Raw genomic sequence first — 19,471 nt, forward strand, 5'->3', positions numbered from 1 at the left:
GAAAAAACCATACAATCAGTCTGAGCTTACTACAGTCCAGCCAAAAACTAAACTGACATAGTAGCCCCTGTTAAGGACAAGGGGGCTGCAGAAATAAATTCCTGAATGCTTTAGAGTGCTGACCCTCCCAGTAGGAGTATTGTTGTACAAGTGTTCACCAAAGATTAAAAACAAGACAGATCCAGGCACTTTTAATAAGTAAATGTAAAATTATATTTAATTACTTTTTAAATAAATGTGTAACTGGTTTCAGTTGTATCGCTACCTAGAGATAAGCTTTAGTATACAGTACAAATAAACACACAGCGACATACAGGCGAAGGTCTAGATACTTAGATTGTTCTTCTGATAACTTAATAGTTGGGTTTCTGCCCTAGTGATCAGACTGGATTTTCTCACCTCATTCTTCTGAGTGTGAAGATAACAAACAATTTTAACTACTAACAAGCTATGAATCTTCAGTAATTGGTTTGATTTCTATTTTTTTCTTGTTTTTTTTTTCAGTCTGTTAACCATTCAATAACAGGCTTTAGCCCAGAGACAAACAACTATTACGGACCGTAATCTTGGGTTATTGTATGTGCCATAGATAAATAAAATGTACAAAGGTGTAAATAATATTTAACCAAACAAAGATACGTTTTACTCTCAAGACAAAACACATACAATATAAACAATCAAATAGAGAAAAGAAATAACACTTACATAGCAATATAAATGAAAAATGCCACCTAGACTGTGCCACAGATGATAGTCAAAGGTGTCATTATTTTAACCTGTTATTGGGGATATGCTGTATTTTGTAACAAAGGGAATTGGAAAATGTTTGATTGTGTAACAATACTAATAATAGGAACTAGAGAAGTGGTTGATAGTTTAACTCTGTCCTCAATAGCACTACAACACGTAATCGGCTGTCACGCAGACAAGGCTTTCTGGCTACTTCTTGTCCATTCCCTATTATCATCTCATTCCAGCACACAATATTGCTGGGAGGTTCTGCTAGACAAGACTACTGTGTACTCTGGTAGTGTAATCAATGTTTGGTTATCTTCTACAACAAAAGAAGAGGCTATATTTATAGTTTACTTCTTCTTAGGAAAGCCTTAGTAGATAACATATCTAGATGTACCTGGCATTGGCAGGAATTTTTGTAGCATAAAGCTACAGACTAGCCCTGAACAGGCAGATGTCTCACCATGAAGGACAAGCTTTGAAATGTCTGCTCATGCTTGTTTGGACTGACACTGCTGTTTCTGACTCTGCCAGCATTCAGATGTGGCGCCGCCACAATAAAGAGATTGTTAATGCTTTTTTCTCTGTAGATTTTGTATGCATGGGGTGTGCCAGGTGTGCATGGGAATACCCTACTCACCACATGCTGCACAAATTCCCCCTGCTACCCAGGCCCTCCCCCTGCAGTGCTGCCAGGCTTCCCTCTGTCTCTCTATCAGGGGCCTGTTTAGACCCCTGATATTTCACCAAAGCTCCCCAATGGGGCACCTAAAAATTATAAAAAAAAATATATTGTAAAAAATAAAAATAAATCTGTAAAAAAAAAATGTAAAAAAGGTAAGAAAAACTACTGACAACATCCACTGCTCTACTAACATCATCCTCTGTTCTACTGACATGTCCACTGCTCTACTGACTGACACCATCACCATCCTCTGTCCTACTGACACCGTCCTCTGCCTTACTGACATGTCCACTGTTCTACTAACACCATCCATGTTTTAATGCATTTTAACATGTTTTTTACATTTATTTATGTGTGGGTGTGTGGGTGTGTATATAGTATATACACACCCACACACATACATATACGCTTATACATACGCACACATACACACACATGAGAGTTTGAGCTTTGGGGTGCACACCCTAATGCAGCAGACTGCGCACATCTATGTTTCTACACTATAACAAAGGGCTTTTAAAATCTTTGTGTGTTAACCAGCACTTCAGATTTTTCAAAGTCATCGCTTGGAGTAAAGCAGGCCATACATTATGCAATTTTCTTTCCTTCTACCACGGGTCACAGAAAAGAAAGATGCTCAATTCCCCAATCAACATATTCAGTGTTGATGGGGGAATCGATCCTGCAGCGCTATTGTGTTCTACTGGTGGGGAGCCTTACCTGCCGGCAGAACAATTTAGTGTTTCTGGCTTATAGCCCGCGGCACAAATCGTTCAGGAAAAACCTGACAGGCAGGTTGTACACTAGTCTATCAATGAATTTACTTGTATACAACCAGGGTTCCCATAGGTGGATTGAAATTCAGCCAGTTCCTTCTGAACTAGGCCAAATTTTGATCCATGTATGGCTTTAAAGTTTAGTTTATCTAGTTTATCTATGCTATCCTTTTGGATAGCATAGCGGAGGATTAAAACTAGGGATGAGGAAATGGAACAAAAAATATCCCCTGAGGATTGGGACTTTCAACGGCAAGAACCAGGACTTGAGTATGAAAATATATAAATTTTATTACACGTATTACAAAGATGAAACATACATAATCACACATAAAATATATAATAAAAACAAGGTCATAGATACGTCTTGGAACCAAGAGGGTCTGAGGTGTCTGGATCGGACTAGACGCGTTTCGGTCCAATTGCCTTTCTCGATAGTCCAGAGAACACCAGAGCTCAGACTAGGAGCATAAAAGGTAACAATGAGTATGATGCAAATGGTAAACATAGAATTAGATTTCACATGTATTAAACAATGTTAGAAACAATATATCACATAATTCATTATACACAGTGTTTGTCGTATTTAGATGTGAAAAAGGGGGCAGAAATGCCTCTATGATTACATACCAGATATGTAAGACCTCTGTGGAATCCAGGACGTGAGACCAAAGGGATGGGCCTTAGTGGATGAGAAAAAGGCCTTCAATTGTCTATGGCCGCAAGTAGTATACGCCAGTTTTGGCTGGGTCTATGCAAGATAGGCTCAGAACAATTTATTAATGTTGTATGGGCTTCCAAAGGAGATTTGAATGGTTATAAGCCAAACACACAGTGGTTTGGCAAATGACAGTGAGAAGAGAGCTCCACGATCAGAAATTCCCACGAGGATCTCCAAGGTAAGGTCAAAAACACACAGATCATCTAGATGGTTATGAAAAGGAAAAGTAGAAGGAAAATTAAATGGAGTATATCCATAATGAAGATTGAAATGGGAAATAGGAAAAGATATTGTTGGTAATGACTACCTGTGAATTAGTAGTAGAATGGAGGTGTCCCCCGATAGATATATAGTGCTGGGACGTATCCAGCACTGCATCCCTGTTGACCTAAAACATGTCAAGCATGAAAATATATGCAGTATCAGAGGATTAGCAGATAGGAGGTAAGAGTAAGGATGGAGAAGGCCTCATTTCCCAAAGTGAGTCCTATAATTTAAGAAGGAAAGAGAAAGAAAAAGAAAAAGAAAACTGGGTGGTGGGGAGGAATGTAGGAGCAATATATGGCCGAGGATAAAAGTCACCAAGTGAGGGAGAGATGGTACTAATGGAAGTCACAAAAGGTGCCCAGATACCAGAATAGATGTTAGTAAAAATTCTATGGCAAGTGCAAGTATCACAAAAATAGTTCAAGATGTCCAGAGAGAGGATAACTTACAAAAAACTAGGGATGAGGTTCGGGGTTACCTCCACTTTGGGTTAATGGTAAAAAATGCATATTTAAGGTTTGTGGTCCTGGCAAACCAATGCAGGCATTTACCATAGTGAATTATTTGTAACCATATTGCACTCCCTGGCGTTTGAATTTGGGTTGGCTGGCTTAGAAGGGCCAATAAGAAGACTTTTGAATAAGACAAGCCACTATAACTATAAAAAGATGAGGCCACAGCAACAATATTGACAATGTGCTTTAGCTGTGATAGAGAAAGCAGAGTGCTTTGACAAACTGCACAGGGAGAGAATAATGTAGGTCTTGTAGGCACTAGACATGTCAAATATACTTTAACACTTACAGAATGTTATGTAGAAATCTTGCTGTGCGTTAATGGTTGCCTGACTGTAAAATAATGGTTGTCCAAAAATATTGATATAATTAAAAAAATTACCTTAAATGGGAGGCTGTTGAAGTATTATAAAACATTTCAGCTCTCTTACTCCCCACCCTGCACCTATTTTAATTAGTGGGGGAGGGCTCAATTACACCCCCTTTTCAGGATTCACAAAAAGGTGGTAGTCCTCTAAAGTAGTGTTTTCAACCCTTTTCCAGCCAAGACACCTTTTTAATTTATGTACAATCTCAAGGTACCCCATTCTAAAATGTTAAAAAAACTAAGCTAATATTTTTACATATTGAAGCAGCATCCATACACATATACACATATAACACCCAATAGTAAAGGTGATTTATTCTTTCAAAGCAAATACACATTTGTACACTGGTACTTACTAGTGATCCAGCATTTCTTCTTCCTCAGTTTCTCTCCCCCATGCGGCTAACATTGATCCCAGTGCTGATGGGAGGGGGGGGGGGGGGTCAGACAAGGATGCTGTACAGGTGCTCAATGTCTTCCTTATCAACCAATGATGTTAGCAATTGTTAGCATGCTGGAGGCTGGCCTGCATAGTGCCTAGGGTTGTGACATTAAACAATGAAAACCTGAGGCTTTGTGTAAAAAATTGCAGGCTTAATCCACCCACTGGCTTGTACACAATTTTTGGGCAATTTGGGACAGTCTTTAGGCATTTTGCCAAGGCACCCCTTAAGAACCCAAGAGGCACCCCAGGGTGCTTAGGCACTCTGGTTGAAAAAGGCTACTCTAAAGGACTGTTGATTTTCTGAATTCTTGTGCCACTGGTCGAATGAGGGTTTTTAGCTTTGTTGGCAAATAGTAGACACATGTCCACAATTTGAATTTGAAAAGATAGCTCAGGCCTGGTCATTGGAGGAACTAACATCTTGCTGCTAACTGTTCTGACAGGACCTGTGTCCATGTGGCTGTAGATAAGCGTATAAGAACTATTATCTCAGAAGCACTCAAAGAAATCAATTAAACAGGATGACTTAAAAATAAGCAGAGAGGGAGAGATCTTTACACATTGGGCTCAGTACTGTCTGCAAACTTTTTGTCATTTTCCTAAAGATCAGAGGGAAATGTTCATCTGAATTAAAATCTATATTAATCTCTAAAGAGATGGAAATAACCCCTTCTGATAGTGTGCATTATAGACAATGTGCATTTTAAAATAGCAAGTCCTAGTTGTACAGAACTCCCTAGGGACAGAGACCCCCCTAGAGACAGATGAAATGGTTATTACGGATCATGCAGTCATGCAATGTTTGGACTTGCTGTGTTTAGGATGATGTATTGATGTTGGAAATCCTAACCTAACTGAGTCATCAAAACCAGCTGGTCCATATAACCTATGGCCACTTCAGGAGGCAATAACCTCCACTACAGTAGGTGAGGTGACACCTCCACAAGTGAGTGGCCAATGGTTAGAGTCTGTCCTACATCCACACCACCATATATTGAGCAGTTAAAAAAATAATAATTTGGAGCCTGTTCTATTGGTGTACACCCAACAGCATACCAATAGAACAGACATCGGGAAAGGTGGTGCTAATGTCATAACTCACAGGATAGCTTGTTTCTTGGAAGTGTGTGGAAATCACTTGGCTGCCCCACAGTCCTTAGAGTGCACAAGATTTATGCAAGATTTGCATCTACCTGTGTGTGTCCAGCCAGCTAGATTTGGCCAAGTCATCATCCAGTCGTGGACAACAGTATTGCAAGCAGTAATATCTGTATCACAGCTTGTTTTAACTTCCTAAAGTAAGATCTCTCCTCATTCCTCATCCATCAAACAAGGTTTCCTACTTTGATTAGAAAAACTATACATTAAACAGTTCAACCTTATTATCATCAAACAAACAATAATAATCATATAGCCTGAATATATACATAACCTACGCTGCATTTAATAGATGACCCGGGGGACTGATCCCCTAGTGGTATGAAGTTCATACCTACATATGAACCAGGTAACAAGGTTTCCTACTTTGATTAGAAAGTTGCTATGGGCATCACTGCTCAACATCTGGTGGAAGGAGTGGGATTTTAGAGGCTGCGTGATGTTTACAGTTGTTACATGTGTTCAAATTAGGGAACTTAGGCTTCTTGTACTAAACAACAAACAGTGTTTGTTACTAAAGCAGGCCAGTACCTTTCATGTCTTCACTTTGTATTTCACTAGTGAGTGGATATATTGCCTATAATATAACACGGGAGGGTGCCTTATTGGATGTATTCAATACAATCAGGAGACCTCCAATCCTAATTAGATAATGAATAGAAATAGAGGGCACAGGTCTGGGCACCAAGGGGTGGCAAGACACTGGCTCCTCTTGGTAAAGGAAAATGGATTTGTTGAGGAGGGCTCCTGACAGGTGAGCATGAATTAAATAGCCAAACACATATTAACAAAATACATATAACTTTATTGAGTAGTTAAAAAAGATTAAGAAGAGAAAAGAATCTCAAAATAGAATATACAACATATCCATGGTAGTCTCAACCAAAGGAGGACGGGTCTAACGCGTTTCGCCCTTAGACAGGCTTTTTCAAACACCACGTTCTGTCCCAGGTAGACTTTTACAAAAGTGAAGATAAGTCATTAGTTTACAATAATGCATAAATTTTCATTTTTATACTCAACAACATTTCCAACTCTGATAGATAACTATTCATATTAGGGTATGAGATTTCCAAAAGTTGAAATATGCTCACCACATTATAGATGATGTTGAATGATGGCAATGGAGAACCAAGAGACCTGGTCACTGAGCATGCGCATGGCGCCATGAATATCCACGGGGGGGGTCAGAGCAGAGGGGCTCATAGCCCAAAAGAAGGAGATCAGGGCTGTCCCAAAAGGGTGAGATGTTGAGTCCGGTACTATCCCAGGGTAACCACCAGTTTAAACGTAAATGGAGCCAAAAAAGGGACCCGATGTATACACCCCACACATATGAAATATGTGCAGGTATAACTGTGGGGTTCTGAAAACAAACAAAGGGGCAATATTAAGCCAAATCCCAAAGGCTTAGAAAACGTAGCTTCCTTCTGAGGGTCACCTCATCCCAATCCCACAATCATGTTACTATATCATGCCTTCCAACTATTAAAGGCAGAGAAATATATTTGCTGTCCAAGATGGATATTAGTCAAAAGAGCCCATTAATTCAGAAGCAGAGAGGGGAACTGGCATAGCAATGAAGCAATCCCAGGTTGAGAGGAGCCATGGCCACCCATAAAGAAAAAAGCGCAAAAGAAGCAAAAATATATCCCCATCATGTATCCTACCTTGCCGTTACCGCTGAGTCATGACTCCAAAATTGCCATCAGCTACAGGAGCAGAGGCCAACAGCCACTGATATGGCCGTGCGCCTCTTCCCCTATATGTATACCAGACTCCACCGGAAGCGGTAACAACCACTTCCGGTGTGGGTGCTGATTGATGGCAAGGCGCGCCAAGCGTGACGTCATCACGTCCGGCGTGCCGCCATCTTAAACCAGCAAAAAGCCGGTCTGGAAGTGTCCGGGGCCGAAGCCACCTCCCACTCTCCGGGCTTTGCGCCCGAACATTCCCACCAAAAAACGGGGAGCTCCCATCTACCCAGCACTCGACCGTGGCACTACTACACAGGGGGCACATGCACAGCCCAACCGGAACTCCATGGTGCTCCATTCCATCACTCTGTAAGCAAACATTGAGAATAATAAGTCACAACATTCTATATATACAACAATATAAAAACTATACATTAAACAGTTCAACCTTATTATCATCAAACAAACAATAATAATCATATAGCCTGAATATATACATAACCTACGCTGCATTTAATAGATGACCCGGGGGACTGATCCCCTAGTGGTATGAAGTTCATACCTACATATGAACCAGGTAACAAGGTTTCCTACTTTGATTAGAAAGTTGCTATGGGCATCATTGCTCAACATCTGGTGGCAGGAGTGGGATTTTAGAGGCTGCGTGATGTTTACAGTTGTTACATGTGTTCGAACTAGGGAACTTAGGCTTCTTGCACTAAACAACAAACAGTGTTTGTTACTAAAGCAGGCCAGTCCCTTTCATGTCTTCACTTTGTATTTCACTAGTGAGTGGATATATTGCCTAGTAATATAAGCAACAGCATGACTAGGGTTCCATTGTTGTTTATCGGAGGGTATTGGAGGTAAGATGCACATTTTTCGAACTTTATTGTGCAAGACAAATCTTTTAAATGGTACTGGAATACCACAGATATATTAAACTTTAGCTATCAATGATATTCTTATAGATGCATCACCACCAATCATGAAGATCCCAGATCAAACCATAGTGCATCTAATTTGCTCATCTCTGGTTTCACAGTCTAGTTTTTTGGGGGTTCTTTTTGCTTTTTCTTTTCTTAGCAATGGCTATTATTAACATCTAACAGCACATTTCTTTAATATTTTGTGTTACAGATATGAATCAACAGCTCATGATCATGGAAATGTTTCTCACTGCAGTTATTAGCAGAATGATTTACCGAAGGCCATACAATGGCAGTCCTACTAATAATGATGATGAAGCCACCAAAGAAAATCTGCAAAACAGCACGCTCTGTCTAAACGGAAAAATGATAGATGATGGTCCAGAAAAGGTTTAAAGCAAGAAATCAGCATGGAACCTACATGGAATATTTAACAATAATTCACTAGAATTTGGAAGATAATATAAAATTGATCTTCCAATAGACTATTAGACATCATTTTATATATATACTTATACTATTGTATATAATATTTGGTTTTACATGTGTATGTATACTTTTGTTGTATCTCTTGAGAGACTTAAAATACTTTGCGTAATCATTATTTTCCTTTTTTTCTACACATGGTCGAAGAATACATAGAATTCTATAACAAACATATGTATTCAGTGTTCCTTGTAAAATCCAGTTTCTATTACATGCAGCAGTGAGCCAGAAGGATGTTGATGTAGGGAACTGTTTTTAATCCTGCAGAATGCCAGGTTGATTGGTTTTCAGTTAACCACTAATCATTCATTCTCCTTTTTGGCTCTAACTAAATCAAATATTGCCATACAAGACCATTCCAGCATTTCTGAGTGACAGATGTTCAAAGAAGCAATATGCATTTAAAAAGCATCTAGAGGAGACAAGTAAAATCATTTGATAAGTGTTAATGTTGTTTAAAAAACATTGCCACTCTGCCAAAAACCATCAAACATATATGTTTCAAGCTTGTACATAATTTTCATATTTGTAAAGAGAACTATCATTATTCATCTGGGTTTGACTGCAGCCTCTTGCCAGTCCTTCTTTATTGTGAAACTGTTTCCTGGAAACTTCAATAGGGCACATCAAGCATGTGAATATTGTCCAGGGGTGTATATCTACACCATAATTTGCTGAGCATTTTCACACCAAGGAACAGATCTACACCCTTGTCTTGTAGAATATTGTTAATGAGTGTAACATTGTGTCTAAAACAACATACTACAATGTTGTTGCATGTTGTTGCATATTAAAAAAATAAACTGTTAAAGAACAAACACCATACAATATATAAAACACTCTATTTATTTAAAATAAATTGCTGTATGATTGTATCAGTTCATATCGGCTGTGCAGTTGAAGCACCAATAAAGTTTGTGACCAATTAATTAGCACTGGCTGGACCACGAACACAGGTCCCAACACCAAATACTGGGTCACAGCATACCATATTGAAGACAGAAATATCAGTCACCTGACTTTGTATTTACTAACTACTGGCATTTCTCACATCCACATGGCAATTGTTTAACATCTAGTGGCTTGCATCTCCCTTTTGCATCACTGACTGTCTAATTGCATTGCATGTCTATATACTTGGACTGGGCACAATATTCACATCCATCTGGCAACTGTTCACCATACACACATACTGCATGCAGCTGCTCATCCACCCATCCAAACATCAACTTCAGAGTGCAACCTATAGCACACATGTGACTTCATGATTATGGCTTTATAGACGACTTATGACAAGCAGCAATCACCGACTCAGTTGTATTTACCATCCGAAGGGCTGTAGGATTGTTATACCAACTGCAGTTTCCAAGCAGCTCTGTTCCTTGCCATAGACATGGCTCTGCAGCCTATGCTTTATACATGTTTAGCTTAATGTGGCAGACCACTTGGGCAATTGCTTGTCTTAGGTATGAACACAGCATTCACCCATTGTGGTTTTAAGGTGGAGTGCCCTCTAAACCACAGTCCCTCTGGGTCAATCTGATCCAAATGCACGTGCAGGTGCCTTGTGGCATGGGGTACATTGGGGGTTATCTAGGGGTATCTTAACAAAAAGAAGCTCATATGCCCAAAGGTGTAATTGCCATCATCCAAAATATTATCTACAAATTGGACTCCTCTATTTGGTGGGATTGTGAAGGGCAATTAAGTTGTACTATTAAAGCATTAAACATGAATAGTAATATTATTACTTAAAATGTATTGTATTGTATTTTAACCACATTATAAAAAAAAACCAAAAATGCGGTGTACATCATAAACACTTGAAACATATACAAACAAAATCATGATAGAATAAAAGGAAAGAGACACCGTTGTAACATTAAAACATATGTAGCAATTGGCCCAATGTGGTAACTCCAGCTACTAGTTGTTGGTTTGTAAAGGAGGGTTTTGTGCCTCAGGTCAAAGTATGGGACTTTAAAGGGCTAACACATTGGATCATGGTTTGAATATAATAAAGATATAGGGTGACAATAATATCTCTCTATTTGTCCACGCTTCTTGTATGGCGTTGAATCTTTATAGGGAGAGTATTCAGGTTTCCTACGCGTTTCGGCAAAGAGCCTTTATCAAGGAAGTTATGTCAATCATCTCTGTGGATATAGTAAGTAATAGTGTAAGTATATATTATGTTAGACCAGTTGGAAACATTTGTTTCATGTTGGTCACATAATTAGGTACATACTTGGAGATAGGAGTATTTTGTTCCTGAGCCTGCTTCCGGTCCTCATGTCCCCATAAGAATCAAGTGGACATTGCTACTGGGATATATAATGTATGGGTATTATTGAGTGTTTGAATGATATTTCTTGATATATAAGTTTTGTGTTTGATAAGTACTTACTAGCCATATAGTATCGTTGGGCCAGGGGGGTAAGAAATGTACCGTCCCGGGTCTGGTCAGATCTATATGTGACAGGAGATACTTGGATTTAGGTTTGGAACAATTATTTTATTTTTACATAGATTTTTATCCTTGGTGTAGACTTACTTTGGAGATATATACTGTGAAATTCCAGTGGCCTCCACTAGGGGGTGCTGGTCAGGCTGGTCCCGTTCATACTGACAATAGATGGACAGGAAGAGCTTTATTAAGTTTTTCCCAGATAGGGAAGTACCATCAATGCATATTGTTTGCATTGTGGTTACTCACAGTTAAGTAGATGTCCAAAAGTTTCCAAGGAGTGGAGTCCGAGGTAGCGGGTCCGGGCGTCCTTACAGTCCCTCAGCTTGAGGGAAGTGGCGCCCTGTTCTGATTCCCGGCCTTCTTATACCCCTTGCGCATGCGCAGTTTATGCCCAATGACGTGTCCTGGTGACCGCTTCCGGTTGGTTGTGGATGACGCGTCGCGGGTGCGCGCGCATCCTGTCATTGTACTGAGGTATGTTTATAGCGGCCGCCGACACAGGAAGTGGAGGGAGGATCCCTGTTAAGGATCGTATAGCAGGAGATGGAACTTGTCTTCTTTCCTCCTAGACCTCCGGTTTGATTTATACCGGGGTTACCAGTGGCGGATGGGGATTTTGAAGGACAGAAGCAGGCTAAGAGCATATTCTTCAAAGTTAATTGAGATTGAATAAAATTAAAGTTTGTGAACATTATTCCTTTTGGAGACCGGCCTGAGCCCGCCTCCTAAGGAGGTCATATATTAAACATATACTCCAATTCAATACATCTTGATTTATTAACAGCAATAGATACATATATGTGCATGTGGGACTGGGGCAAACAACGGGAGTCTTGGTTTGGCATGGAGTGTTCAACCCCGGCAGCAGATTAGGTGTGATATAGTTACATTTTTTTTTTTTTTTTCAAAGGGTTATTTGTTGGGGTCCCTAAGATCTATTTTGATGGTCTTTATTTGTTAGATTGGTTCTTTTTCAAAGGGAAGGAATGGGTAAGATGGATATTATTAGTCATATGGTCGGGGTGGCTGTTTGTGTCTCAGTCAGTTTTCCCTGATGAAAAGCCCTCCAAAAAGGGGCGATAGCTGGCATTTTCATTTAGGCCTGGAGGTTGAGCTGCATTTAGTTTTTTAATCCATCGCAGCTCCATCTGGAGGAGCGATTTATTCCAGTCCCTCCCTCTAAGGGGGACATGTATCCTGTCCAGTATTGAAAATTTGACTCTTGGCATCCGGTTTTTGTGGTAGTTGGCAACATGTCAGCCTAGTGGAAGGTAAAAGTTGCTTATAGACATGCTTTGTAGGTGTTGATTTACTCTAAGGCCGAACTCCTGTCGTGTCTTACCAACATAGAAGCCGCCACATTCGCACTCCATAAGGTAGACCACACCTTTGGTCTTACAATTAGCATAGTGTTTTGGGGTGAAATGATCTCCGTTTGGTAGTGTTTTATGAGTTGATTTTTGGATAACTGGGCACTGTGCACAAGATCTGCACGGGAAAGTGCCCTTAACCTGGCAGGGATCTTTTCTGAGTTTAAATTCACTGTGAACCAGTAATTGTTGTAAAGAATTTGTTTTTCTATAGGTGACCAGGGGGTTTTCCGCTACTAGTTCTTTCATGTTAGGGTCCTCCGTAAGTATGGACCAATTCTTTTGTGGTATTTTTTTTATCTGTCGTGTTCATTGGAGAACAGAATAATAATCCTTATTGGTTGTTGAGTTTTGTCCTTAGTGGTAACTTTTTTGAAAAGTATCTCCTGTCTATCTCTTTTTTTTACTTTATTGAAGGCCTTCCTGAGGCACGTCTTAGTGTATCCTCGTTCCTGTAGTCTGAGGTTGAGGTCATCCGCTTCTTTTTGGAAATCTAGTTCATTCGTACAATTCCTTTTGAGTCTGAGGAATTGACTATAAGTTGACTAGTTGTTGGTTTTACATCATATTTGCACATCCAGGCACAAGGGATGCTATTGAGAGCTGGAAAAATTTCAACGCGTTTCAAACATTCAACTTTTCCTTCATCGTGGATTGTTTACCCCTCTGTAATCATAAATAGCCATTACTGAATATATAGTCATTAATTAATAGCATAGTAATTTACAGTCATGTATCTCAAACTTACATCAAAAAAGTAATTAGGCCAAAACGCTAACCCCCAGACACCATCCGGACAAACTGTATCAGTCCTCTCCATAGTACACAAGGCCTGTTAGGGCACTTTTCAACCATCAGATTGCCAAAAGTACTCAAATGTAAGGAGCCTAAAGCCCTTCTGGAGGGGCGCACTAAAAATAAACTCAAAAACACAGGTATCTGTAGATATATCCTGAAATGGCATAAGGGAGAAAGAAAGTCCCCTACACAACTCCCAAATTATTGGCCACTATACTTAAAAATATAACCAATATAGATGTGTATGTGGAAGTCCCAGTGAAGAGGAGAAGAAAATGAGAAGGAAGTACTTGCAACCCCAGAAAGGGCTTCGCCCTCCAGGGAGCATATTCGGGAAATCTCCTCTTCACTGGGACTTCCACAAATAGAGGAGTCCAATTTGTATCTAGGGTATCTTTGCCCCAGCTCCTTGTGGGAGAACTGAGTGATTTTAGAGGAAGGGTTAGAGGTTTGATGTGGTGGTGGGTTACGAGTAGAGGGGAATGTCTTGTGGGAATGTGTGGGGAGGGAGGGAGATATTTGGAATATTTTGTGATGCTGGTTTTTTTTAATCATTAAACATATGAGCAGCTAGCTTTTGGAGGTGTACAAGCTTTTTTGTTATTTTAGATTTTTATAAAAACATTGCTGTGATTACACCCACCCTATATGATAGGTAAGCACCACCTTGATATTATTATTGTGTTCCCAAGACAAACAATGTTTTGGTGTGATTGTATCAGTATTCATGCAAAAGCCACAAATGATACCCTAACAAACATTTTTAATAAGTGCGAAATGGTATTTTCTAATAATTAAAGTGGAAGTTCAGTCAAATCTAAATAAGGTTAAATCTATTCTCACCCTCATTCTAAGCCTATGCAATCTAGAAAGATGCTCCTGGTCCGGTCACATGATCTCTCCAGTGCCTGCTTCAATTTAGAGGATAGATCACTGACAATGGCTGCAGAGCCTATGTGGTTAGTCACACAACTGACCACTATGGGGCATCTGTTGTGGGCTATCCATCCTCTACACCACATGTGTCAAACACAAGGCCTGAGGGCCGAATTCGGCCCTCCAGGCCATTTTATGTGGCCCTTGCACCTCTACTAGAGCTGCATTGGAGCTCCAACCCTCCTTTGGGCATCCTCCAGACCCTGCACTTCCCAGCTCTGTCCCCAGCTTTCTCCTAGCAGCAACACAAGGTAAGGGGGTGCACTTTGATGTTGGGGGGGGACTATTGACATCTAATGTAAGGGGATGGGGATACTCTGGACATCTAGTATTACAGATACAACTGGCCCTTTGAGGGCAATCATAATGCTGATGCGGCCCTCAATGAAGTTGAGTTTAACACCCCTGCTCTACACTGAAGCAGGCACTGGGACCCAGCACTGGGACCCGATCATGTGAGAGCCCTCTGAATAGGTAAGTATAGGCATCTTTACTTTTACAGGGTAGACAGAATAGGCTTAGAATGGGGGTGGGAGTAGATTTAAGTTTAGTTAGGTTTTGACTTTAAGTTGTCTTTCGCAGGGTGACTGTAACATTCTGCAATATTCTAAGACAATTCAATACTAAAAAAAAATACCCTAAGAACATTCAGCCAGAAGCAAAAATAGCCTATAACAAAAGCTCAAAAACACTTGACCACATGAGAAAATAGTCTTAAATGATAGCTCAAGAACAGTCAACCAAAAATAGCCTAAAACAATAGCCTTTGAATATTTGATTAGAAGTGAAATAGCATAGAAGCACATTTAACCAGAAGAGCTTCCGACTTTCTCACTTAGGTGGGAGGGATGACCCCCTCCTTCCTGAAGCCTCTTGGGATACTCACATCATCAATCCCTGGAAGCTTTGTGGCAATATCCAGCACAGTCAATATAAGGCACGTTGCGCATGTGCAGCTATGCATCATCATGGGGCTGGATGCAAGAACCCACAATTGACATATGGCCCACTGAAGTAATAAGTATAGAAAGTGGCAGCACCATATCCAGAGTGTAGCAGTGGAGAGGCCAGTTACACCAAACAATGCTGGATTCATAATATAAATATATCAACAGACCAGCACTGATTATAACCAATAAATGAACAATCTATAAATCCTTATGTGAAAAGGTTTTTTGTGCGAATAAAACATGAAATAAAATAAAAATAAAATACATACAATATATATAGTATCTCACAAAAGTGAGTACACCCCTCACATTTTTGTAAATATTTTATTATACCTTTTCATGTGACAACACTAAAGAAATTATACTTTGCTACAATGAAAAGTAGTGAGTGTATAGCTTGTATAACAGTGTAAATTTTCTGTCCCTCAAAATAACTCAACACACAGCCAATAATGTCTAAACCGCTGGCAACAAAAGTGAGTACACCCCTAAACCGAAATTTCCAAATTGGGCCCAATTAGCCATTTTCCTTCCCCGGTGTCATGTGACTCGTTCATGTTATGAAGTCTCAGGTGTGAATGGGGAGCAGGTGTGTTAAATTTAGTGTTATCGCTCTCACTCTCTCATACTAGTCACTGGAAGTTCAATGTGGCACTTCATGGCAAAGAAATTTCTAAGGATCTGAAAAAAGAATTGTTGCTCTACATAAAGATGGCCTAGGCTATAATAAGATTACCAAAATCCTTAAACTGAGCTGCAGCACGGTGGCCAAAACCATACAGCTGCTTAACAGGACAGGTTCCACTCAGAACAGGCCTTGCTGTGGTTGACCAAAGATGTTGAATGCATGTGCTCAGCGTCATACCCAGGGGTTGTCTTTGGGAAATATACTTATGAGTGCTGCCAGCATTGCTGCAGAGGTTGAAGGAGTGGGGGGTCAGCCTGCCAGTGCTCTAACCATATGTCACACACTGTATCAAATTGGTCCGCATGGATGTCATCCCAGAAGGAAGCCTTTTCTGAATATGTTGCACAAGAAAGCCCAGAAACAGTTTTCTGAAGACAAGCAGACTAATGACATGGATTACTGGAACCATGTCCTGTGGTCTGATGAGACCATGATAAATCTATTTGATTCAGATGGTGTCAAGTGTGTGTGGCGGCAACCCGGTGAGGAGTACAAAGTCAAGTGTGTCTTGCCTACAGTCAAGCATGGTGGTGAGAGTCTGGGGCTGCATGATTGCAATGGGTTGAACAAAAAAAAAAAAAACTCATGGTGTGTACTAGGCTTTACTTTTTTCTTCACCTCGTCAGTTAAAAGAATTCAGACTTGCAACTGGCCTGATCACTGCACCTTGGCAGAAGGCCATAGGCTTCATACCTGGAAGCACCAGATATTTATTGAAGACTATACAATGGAGCTGCAGGAGAATATGATAAACAGTGGCGTCACTTGGGGGGGCCAGAGGGGGCCATGGCCCCCCAAAATTAGTCTGGGCCCCCCCAATTATTTATGTGCACACAGCCAACATTGGTTTGGACTCATCTTCTGTAGTACAAACTGAGAGAGACGCCTCGCGCCGGGCGCAGCGCCTCTACGAACACAGGCCGGCCGGCGGGTGGGTGTGACGTCACGCCAGCATAGAGAGAGTGCACGGCGTGCACCAAGCACCAGCCTGCCCCAGCCTAGGCGGCCGGGCCTAAAGCGTGCGCCGGAGTGGCGTCACGTGGACAGTACTGACTGAATACTTAGTCAGCAGTCTGTCCACTGTGTGTCGGGGACTGGGACCAGACTGGACGGTGAGGCGGCGGCGCGAGGCAAGGCACTGGCAGCAAGCATATGCCAGCCCAGCCAGCAAGCCAAGCAGCAGCGCCAGCACAGAGGAGTGTGAGGAGGACTCTGAGGAGCCGAGGCCGAGTCAGCCACCAGGGCACGAGGAGTAGGCGGGGAGTATCGGCTTAGAGGGGCAGCCTCAGCCTGCCTGGTAGGTAAGTCTCTGGAGCAGTGAGTCCACTCACTGCACATTTTCAATGCATCATACCACCCTCACACCAAACAATTGTCAATGTGGTTGACATGCTGAGCTGACAGAATTTTACAGTAAATAATGCTGTAAAATTCTGTCAGCATACTCAGCATGTCAGCCCACATTGTCATTTTCAGGGGTGTGAGGGTGGTATGAAATGCAAATGTGCAATGGACTCACAGTGAGTCCACTGCACATTTGCCAGCCCAGCCCAGCTACCGGAAGTGATGCATGACGTAGCAAGACGCTCTAGATGACGTTGTAGTGACAAAACGCGCAGGGAAGGTCTTACTACGTCATACCTCACTTCCGGTAGCAGTGGTTCTGGACCGTGGAACGCGGAATCACTTAGGCGACCGGACGCTGCACGCTGACGGTGAACTTCCCCAAATGTGAGTGGATGTAATTCTTGTTCTACTTATCTAGCAATACTACGCAATGGGAGATATTTTATGCTTTTATTACAAGCTCAACACACACCAGTGAGGATCCACAGCTGGGAACCCCTTGAGGGAAACCGGAATAGAAGTGTATTCCGATCCATAGGCTGTCCGTGCGGTAAGTGCTTTACCTAGTGGGAAGCCATGGGTATTAGCTCTTGCACTCACCAGCACGCTATAGCCTGTGAGCATGTACCACCCACAGCATCACTGGTACAATATCACACAAAAGCCCAAATAAATCCTTCTTCCTCAAGGCAGTCTCAGCACTGTTTTATTACATTGAAGCACTTATCACTTTCAGTCACTTATACAGTGGGTACGGAAAGTATTCAGACCCCCTTAAATTTTTCACTCTTTGTTATATTGCAGCCATTTGCTAAAATCATTTAAGTTCATTCTTCTTCCTCATGAATGTACACATAGCACCCCATACTGACAGAAAAACACAGAATTGTTGACATTGTTGCAGATTTATTAAAAAAAAAAAAAACTGAAATATCACATGGTCCTAAGTATTCAGACCCTTTGCTCAGTATTTAGTAGAAGCCCCCTTTTGATCTAATACAGCCAGGAGTCTTTTTGGGAAAGATGCAACAAGTCTTTCACACCTGGATTTGGGGATCCTCTGCCATTCCTCCTTGCAGATCCTCTCCAGTTCTGTCAGGTTGGATGGTAAACGTTGGAGGACAGCCATTTTTAGGTCTCTCCAGAGATGCTCAATTGGGTTTAAGTCAGGGCTCTGGCTGGGCCATTCAAGAACAGTCACGGAGTTGTTGTGAAGCCACTCCTTCGTTATTTTAGCTGTGTGCTTAGGGTCATTGTCTTGTTGGAAGGTAAACCTTCGGCCCAGTCTGAGGTCCAGAGCACTCTGGAGAAGGTTTTTGTCCAGGATATCCCTGTACTTGGCCGCATTCATCTTTCCCTCGATTGCAACCAGTCGTCCTGTCCCTGTAGCTGAAAAACACCCCCACAGCATGATGCTGCCACCACCATGCTTCACTGTTGGGACTGTATTGGACAGGTGATGAGCAGTGCCTGGTTTTCTCCACACATACCGCTTAGAATTAAAGCCAAAAAGTTCTATTTTGGTCTCATCAGACCAGAGAATCTTATTTCTCACCATCTTGGAGTCCTTCAGGTGTTTTTTAGCAAACTCCATGCGGGCTTTCATGTGGTCTTACACTGAGGAGAGGCTTCCGTCGGGCCACTCTGCCATAAAGCCCCAACTGGTGGAGGGCTGCAGTGATGGTTGACTTTCTACAACTTTCTCCCATCTCCTGACTGCATCTCTGGAGCTCAGCCACAGTGATCTTTGGGTTCTTCTTTACCTCTCTCACCAAGGCTCTTCTCCCCGATAGCTCAGTTTGGCCAGACGGCCAGCTCTAGGAAGGGTTCTGGTCGTCCCAAACGTCTTCCATTTGAGGATTATGGAGGCCACTTAGGAACCTTAAATGCAGCAGAAATCTTTTTGTAACCTTGGCCAGATCTGTGTCTTGCCACAATTCTGTCTCTGAGCTCTTCAGGCAGTTCCTTTGACCTCATGATTCTCATTTGCTCTGACATGCATTGTGATCTGGAAGGTCTTATGTAGACAGGTGTGTGGCTTTCCTAATCAAGTCCAATCAGTATAATCAAACACAGCTGGACTCAAATGAAGGTGTAGAACCATCTCAAGGATGATCAGAAGAAATGGAAA

General features: G+C 41.4%; 1 protein-coding gene across 1 annotated transcript in view; it reads left to right on the forward strand.

The window, feature by feature from the left end:
- The window catches only part of LOC309547833 (organic solute transporter subunit alpha-like), a 52,957-nt gene extending 44,070 nt beyond the window's left edge, over window positions 1-8,887 (forward strand). The window contains exon 8 of the mRNA XM_082247839.1: window positions 8,507-8,887. Within this exon, the coding sequence (XP_082103965.1) occupies window positions 8,507-8,691 (185 nt within the window). The 3' untranslated portion in view covers window positions 8,692-8,887. The remainder of the gene's footprint in view (window positions 1-8,506) is intronic.
- Window positions 8,888-19,471: the final 10,584 nt, after the last annotated feature.

Source organism: Pelophylax lessonae (genome assembly GCF_965119305.1).
Source record: "Pelophylax lessonae genome assembly, chromosome: 2".
Classification (NCBI taxonomy): domain Eukaryota; kingdom Metazoa; phylum Chordata; class Amphibia; order Anura; family Ranidae; genus Pelophylax; species Pelophylax lessonae.